The sequence below is a fragment of the Otolemur garnettii genome, unplaced genomic scaffold, assembly GCF_000181295.1.
Source record: "Otolemur garnettii isolate 467f Iridium unplaced genomic scaffold, OtoGar3 scaffold00140, whole genome shotgun sequence".
Taxonomy (NCBI): domain Eukaryota; kingdom Metazoa; phylum Chordata; class Mammalia; order Primates; family Galagidae; genus Otolemur; species Otolemur garnettii.
In genome coordinates, this window is record NW_003852535.1 from 1,830,594 (window position 1) to 1,838,260 (window position 7,667).

General features: G+C 43.6%; 1 protein-coding gene across 1 annotated transcript in view; it reads right to left on the bottom strand.

The window, feature by feature from the left end:
- Positions 1 to 1,460: 1,460 nt before the first annotated feature.
- Positions 1,461 to 7,667, bottom strand: part of MAJIN (membrane anchored junction protein) — a 29,418-nt gene continuing 23,211 nt past the window's right edge. Inside the window, exons 7-10 of the mRNA XM_012810603.2 lie at positions 6,282 to 6,345; positions 3,579 to 3,651; positions 2,378 to 2,486; positions 1,461 to 1,750 (exon numbers count right to left, since the gene is read on the bottom strand). Coding sequence (XP_012666057.2) covers positions 1,705 to 1,750; positions 2,378 to 2,486; positions 3,579 to 3,651; positions 6,282 to 6,345 — 292 coding nt within the window. The 3' untranslated portion in view covers positions 1,461 to 1,704. The remainder of the gene's footprint in view (positions 1,751 to 2,377; positions 2,487 to 3,578; positions 3,652 to 6,281; positions 6,346 to 7,667) is intronic.

The window sequence follows — 7,667 nt, forward strand, 5'->3', positions numbered from 1 at the left end:
TGGGCTTGCCTCTAATCCCAGCACTCTGGAAGGCCGAGGTGGGTGGATTGCCTGAGCTAACAAGTTTGAGACCAGCCTGAGCAAGAGCAAGACCCGTCTCTAAAAAGTAGCCAGGCATTGTGGCTGGCACTTGTAGCCCCAACTACTTGAGAGGCTGAAGCTAGAGGATCGCCTGAGCCCAAGTTTGAGGTTACTGTGAGCTATGACGCCATAGCACTCTACCAGGGGCAAGAAAGTGAGACTCTGTTTCAAAAAAAAAAAAAGCTCAGCGTCTGTGGCTCAAGCGGCTAAGATGCCAGCAACATACACTTGAGCTGGCGGGTTAGAATCCAGTCCAGGCCCGCCAAACAATGATGGCTACAACCAAAAAATAGCTGAGTGTTGTGGTGGGTACCTGTAGTCTCAGCTACTTGGGAGGTGGAGGCAGGAGAATAGCTTGAGCACAGGAGTTGGAGGTTGCTGGGAGCTGTGATGCCATAGCACTCTACCCAGGGGGACAGCTTGAGGTTCTGTCTCAAAAAAAAAAAAAAAAGCCTTTGGGCTTAAAGGGCTGATTATTTCACAAGGGTACCCCATTCTAATATGAGATATCTCTAACAGTTAAAAAGCGATTCCTTTGTCCTGAGCTAAAATGAGTTTCTCTAAATTCCCATTGGTTATTTTGGTCCTCTGTAGCTACACAAGTCTAAACTGTCCCAGATTAGCCCTAGCTGAAGACAGAGACCTTGGGTGTCTAGGTCTTCTCCAGGGGCCCTAACCTGGGCTGACTTCCAATTAATCTGATAAACTAATCTGCCTTACTGTCAAAGAGCCAGAGGGATAGATAGGCAGGAAGCATTTTACCTATGGAGAGGCTACACTTGGGGCCAAACAGGGTGAATTATTAAAAGAAGAGATTATTTCTTTGGGGTCAGCATGGCTCAGGACAGTGGGTCTTGCAAAACCCCATTCCCTAACTCCTGGCAGTAAAGTTTAAAGTTTGAAGTCAGGTACAGACTCACCCATCCAAAGAGATCCTGTAAACAGTAACCAGGTAGACATAGAGGAAGAGTCATGCATTGTCTCTCTGTGTCTTTTTTTTTTTTTTTTTTGAGACAGAGCCTCAAGCTGTCCCCCTGGGCAGAGTGCCATGGCATTACAGCTCACAGCAACCTCCAACTCCTGGGCTCAAGTGAGTCTCCTGCCTCAGCCTCCCAAGTAGCTGGGACCACAGGCGCCCGCCACAACGCCCGGCTATTTTTTGGTTGCAGCCATCATTGTTGTTTGGCGGGTCCGGGCTGGGGATTCGAACCCGCCACCTTAGGTGTACGTGGCTGGCGCCTTAGCCGGTTGAGCTATAGGCGCCGAGCCGTCTCTCTGTGTCTTGAGGGAAGAGTTTGTTCTCTTTTACTCTACCTCACTAAATTCAATCAATAGGTCTTCATAAATCATTTATTGTCATTAGGATCCTAAGTGCTGGAGACAAAAGGCCTAAACTGGCCCTCAGGGCCATAGCATTTTAGAAAGTTCCATTCTTTTCTTAATGTTTTGAATTGGAAAACAAATTTAGTTATGAAGGGGCAAAGGACAGGATAAGCCTTCAGTTTGGTACCCTCATTTCCCATGGCTGAAGTGTCCTAAGGATAGAGATGGAGGACGAGAACGGCTTGGAAGGATTCACTCCAAGAGATGATCCTCTTTCCACTGCTGCGTTTGAAAGGCTCACTAGTGGTTGTTCTTCCCGAAAAAATATCGAAATGGGAAGAGAGAGCTGTAGGAATGAGAGAAGAGAATGCTGAGACTCTGAGGTTTCCTTCCCTTCTTCCAGATTCCCATTAGCGCTTCATTAGTTAGAGCATTTTTGCTCTGGGGAACCACTGAATGGAAATTCAAATTTGCAACAGCATTTGAAAAGGTACCCAAATTAGATTATACTCAGGCGGAGGAAATAAAGAAAAAGAATTGCAATTAAGATGGCTGAGCTATAGACAGAGGGATTTGCTATCTTCTGAAAAAAGACTCTTAAGACACAACCTACACTCAGAGGGGGAACTAGAAACATTATAGTAATTAAATCATCGGAATGACCCAAGTAAAATAAGAATAGTCTTTGTTTAGGCAATGTTTACGGAACCAGGCCCTGTGCTGGCACATCAGGGTAGGGATGAGTTGTATAAAAATAAATATGACACAGTCTTTATTAATCCACAATTAGGTGCTTTTGTTCTCAATCTCATTTCCATCATCCATCTTGGACATCAGTGAGAAACCTCTGCAAGTAATCTGCTTTCTTTTCTATTTGAATTTCCATCAAAGATTCCATGAGGCAAACTCTGGAACTAGAATACCACTCTGGTGCTAAATCTCAGTTTGACGGCAGGAAAGAAAATTGTCTTACCTTAGAAACCCAAAGAAGCCACTGGCTCCTGGTTCTTCAGGAGGAGATGGATTGTTTTGCTCCAATGGTGGGAGAATTGGCCCTGCCAGGCTGTCCCCCAACTTAGAATCTGTAAGGAAAGCACTCAGGCAGAAAAAGGTGTTAGTCCATAGGTCTCTTTTGTCTAAGTAGAAGGTAGGGCACCAGCATGAGATAAGGGCAACCTTATATAATACTAAGATTTCTTTAAAGCCAGGTGAATTGTTTGTTCTGATCTTCCCAATTTCATCTCAGTTAACTAAGATGCTATTCTTGTCTCAGAGTATTCACTCAGGTTCCTGAGATATTTACACAGCTCAAGTCCCAGCTGCCTACCATGGCTGGTAAGTCTTCACATGGAATGACAACTTGAAAACCTCACTCGCTTACATCCCTGCTTCTGTGGAGTAGCAGTTTACAGGGAATCCTCATGCTGGGTAAAGATCAGCAAGATGGAAGGGTAATGCCTTTTCTTGTACTCCCACCCCTGCAGAGCATGCATCTTTACCTTTAGTGTAAATGCTAATGCCCAAAGGAATAGGAGAGACAGCTTCCCAGAGATCTTTCTCCAACAGTAAAGAAAAGGGAAGCACATCCCTCCTAACTTTTCTATAAAACTTACCACCCCGCTTAAAAATGTTCTGAATTAGTGGGAGCATCTGCACCATAAGAAGCAGAGGTTGGGGTGGCACCTGTGGTTCAGTGGGTAGGGCGCCAACCCCATATACTGAGGGTGGCGGGTTCGAACCCAACCCCAGCCAAACTGCAACAACAAAATAGCTGGGGTTCTGATGGGCACCTGTAGTCCCAGCTACTCGGGAGGCTGAGGCAAGAGAATCACCAAAGCCCAGGAGTTGGAGGTTGCTGTGAGCTGTGATGCCACAACACTCTACTGAGGGCGATAAAGTGAAACTCTGTCTCTAAAAACAAACAAAAAAACAAAAAAGAAGCAGAAGAAGAGAACGCACTTCCTCCCTTCACTCTTTTTGGGAGCTGGGGGGCTTCTATTACAGTAGGACAGGTTCCCTGACTGGAAGATGGCCAATAAGCACTTCTGCAAGAGCAAGGCATATTACCCTGAGTGTGCCCAGACTCAAAGCCCTGTGCCACTCTGTTCATCAGACAATTAAACAGGACAGGGTGATTATGAAAGGAGAATAAATATCAATTTCCCAGAACCTACCCTGTTCTTGGACATCAGTAATATCAGAGACCAGGGTCTCCTGCCACTCCTGCTGGGTTTTTCTTTCTCTGTTCTGTTTAAAAGAGGACAAAGGAAAGTCTTAAATTTTACTTTACACAGATTGGCAAACTGAATGCTATCTGCTGTGGTGAACTGATTTTACATCAGCACTAGGAGCTGGCTTCTGACTCCCTTCAGGACTGTTTTTTCATTTCTGACTCTTAACCACTGTCCCTCTAAAAGCATAAGATTTAAGAGTGAAAGCAAACTGGGTGGCACCTGTGGCTCAGTGAGTAGGGTGCTGGCCCCATATACCAAGGGTGGTGGGTTCAAACCCGGCCCCAGCCAAACTGCAACAAAAAATAGCCAGGCATTGTGGAAGGCACTTGTAGTCCCAGTTAATTGGGAGGCTGAGGCAAGAGAATTGCTTGAGCCAAAGAGTTTGAAAAGATAGTATAACCGCTTTCTTGAAATCTTAAGGACAGTCCTCTCAGGCAAAATTGTTAGGAGAGGAAGAACATTATAGCTGGAATTAAGACTGAAGGTACCATCTGAGACCTCCATCAGAACACAATACCCTGAAAACTTGATGCAAGATTGTCCTGTTTACAGCCAGATCATTTGGAGCAGAGGTAGCAAAAACAAACAAACAAACCAAACAAACAAATAAAAATCTATGAGCAGTCAGTCTGTTTCACTTCTGGGCCCTTCATCTATCTACTCATGCCCCCATTTAAAAAATGTTTTTATTTTTAATTTTTTTTTTTTTTGGCCAGGGCCGGGTTTGAATCCGCCACCTCTGGTATATGGGGCCAGTGCCCTATTTATTTGAGCCACAGGCGCCGCCCTATTTTTAAATTTTTATTATAGTAGACACAAGATCTCACTTTGTTAGCCAAGCTGGAGCATAGTGGTGCGACCATAGCTCACTGTAGCCTTGAACTCCTCCTGAGCTCATCTCCATCTTTTATCCTTCCAAAGTCTGGAGCTTTAGGTCTGGGACCAAAAGTAACAAACTGAAGGGGCCTGCTCTTCCTTCTCATTCTCTCTTAAATCTCTTAAGAAATAGAGATAAGTGTTGTATTCTTCTTAGCTTTCCTTACACAAGCTCCCAATGTGTTCAGACATGCATCATCCACACTGACTATGATTCTTAACTCCTCCCAGAGGGAAGGAGAAAATATTAAGCATTGGACCATAGGAGCAAATGCAATTTTTCCAGATCAAGTGACTTACACTGAGAACCACTGTGATCACTTTAATTTAGGAGAAATCCTCTCCCTGGGAATAGGGTCTACAATAGTGACTGTCTTTGGGCTTTGAGTCAAAATCAATAAACATGTTCCTTTTTCTCAGAGTCTTTTTCTAAACTCAAATCAGGCTGAAAAGGTAATTATGTTGAGTAAGAAGCTGTGGGTATTGTTCTTGAGGGAGATGATGTGTCAAACTAAGAATAGGAAGGTACAAAGGGTAGAGAGTGAGGAAAATGTTTCTTTAATAGTAATTATCTTGGTTGTATAAAGTGTCTTTGTTCTCTGGAGATTCATGTACTTTCTCATGTACTTTCTCATTTCTTATTACCTCTGTAAAGCATGGGAGGTATTGAAGGAGGTGACTATTTGCTTAAAATCACTGAGTGGGCCAATTGGCCATGGCACAAAGGCAAAGGTTTAAATCCCTAAGGGTGCATTCCTCTCCCAACTTAATTATAAGCTCTTGGAAAAAAGAAACCAAGTTTTACATATGTTTGTGTGTGTCCCAGCACCCGACAAAATGCCTTGCAAACAGGAGACAAAATAATATTAAATAGTTTAGAAATTAACATAACTTCATTCTTCTACTTGTTTTAGGAAATTTCCATGATCTTGAAAGTAGCCTCAAGGCCATTTATGATCCAGCCCATGCTAACCTATCCAATAACATTTCTTAGTGTACTCTATATTCCTGGTGCACTGGCTTGCAGTCACCATAAGCATCATAGTGCTCCCTCTTGGCCTGGGCTCTTTAAGCTACTCTGAGCTACTTTGAGAATCCTTCCTTCATGACCATTTTGTGTTCCCTATGTAGCCTGTGCTTCCTTCTACTCCTCTACATAGCACATCTATCAGTAATTGTCTGCCTAGCTTTACACTGTGGGTGTGTTCAAGGGAAAGCATGATATTCCTGGTACTTGGCACCCAGTAGACACTCAATAAAAATGTGTTGAATGTATATATGTATAAATGTTTGTTCGATAACTGATCACGTTATGGGTCCTGAGAAGGTGAAGGAAGTGAGTTGCTAGCCTTGGGGTATTTAGGTTAAGAGCTACTTTAGAGACACAGACAAGTAAGAAAAAAAGGAGGGTCTATAAGGCATATATAATGGCTCACAGCTTTTTAAAGAAGGAAGAAAAGCCAGGGGTTCTAACAAGAAAATTCTATACTGGATCCCACCTCAATTCACATGAGAAGCAGATTTTTAAGCTGAGAAGAGAGGGCATTTTAACAAAAGGATTCATTGATGTGCGTAAATACAGCCACTTTTGCAATGAGTTGTGGCAAGGGAAGAATAGTTGAATGTTGTTTTACAGACAGTGAAACCTGAGAATGAGTTCAGTCAATTCAATCTGCACTAAGGTCCAAGATGTGCTGGTAATAGGAATCGTGTTGTAACAGAGTAGGAACAGCCAAGAACCTCCAAAGCTTCTACTTTGGTGCTTACCCTCCTGGTTTCCATAGCAGGCTTCTTTTTGCTGGAGTCTTCGCTAGAAGTCCCCATCTTGGTCCTGTGAATGGAAGGAAAAACTCAGGAAATGTTACTGCAGATGCAATATCACTACATTCAAGCAAATGTAGCCTGAATAAATATTTCAGCACGTTGGCTATTTTTATACCACTCCTGGCTGGTAGGATAAAATGTATGGCCAAATTTTCTTCGGTGCTGTTTTATTTTATTTATTTATTTTTTTAGAGACAGATTCTCACTTTATTGCCCCTGGTAGAGTGCTGGGGTGTCACAGCTCACAGCAACCTCCAAATCCTGGGCTTAGGTGATTGTCTTGCCTCAGCCTCCCAAGTAGCTGGGACCACAGGCGCCCACCACAACACCTGGCTATTTTTTTGTTGCAGTTTGGCCGGGGTAAGGTTCGAACCCGCCACCCTCCGTATATGGGGCTGGTGTCCTACCTACTGTGGCATAGGTGCCTCCCTTGTTGCTGTTTTAATTCATAGTAGAATCCTAATTTAAGATGCTGGAGTTTAAGAAAGGAAAAACATGATTGACAGCAGGAATCAGATTTTGAAATACTTGATTGTTCATGAAAACCCAGAGAAAGAGAAGATCTGATGCCTCTTCTCTATGGAAAATTCAGTCAAATGGAACAAAGCAAAAACTTCACACCACCAAGTACCTCACATCTCTTTTTTTTTTTTTTTTTTTTGAGACAGAGTCTCAAGCTGTTGCCCTGGGTAGAGTGCTGTGGTGTCATAGCTCACAGCAACCTACAACTCTTGGGCTTAAGCGAGCCTTTTGCCTAAGTTATCCTTTTTCAATTTTCATTTTATTATTATTATTATTATTATTTTGAGACAGATTCTCACTTTGTTGCCCTCGATAAAATGCCATGGTGTTACAGCTCACAGCAATCTCACAATCTTGGGCTTAAGCAATTCTCTTGCCTCAGCCTCCAGAGTAGCTAGGACTATAGGCACCCACCACAACGCCCGGGTATTTTTAAAGATGAGGTCTTGCTCTGGCTCAGGCTGGTCTCGAACTCCTGAGCTTCAGGTGGTCCACACACCTTGGCCTCCCAGAGTGCTAGAATTACATGTATGAGCCACCACACCCAGCAGCCTTCATGTTGATGAATAGAATAATCCTGCTTTGCTGAAAAAGGGACTATGTTCAAATTATATTGCAAATATCAATTTGCTTCAGGTGGCATCTGTGCTCAGTGGGTAGGGTGCTGGCCCCATATACTGAGGATGTTGGGTTCAAGCTCGGCCCCGGACAAACTGCAACAACAAAAAAATAGCCAGGTGTCGTGGCAGGCGCCTATAGTCCTAGCTACTCTGGAGGCTGAGGCAAGAGAATCGCCTAAGCCCAGGA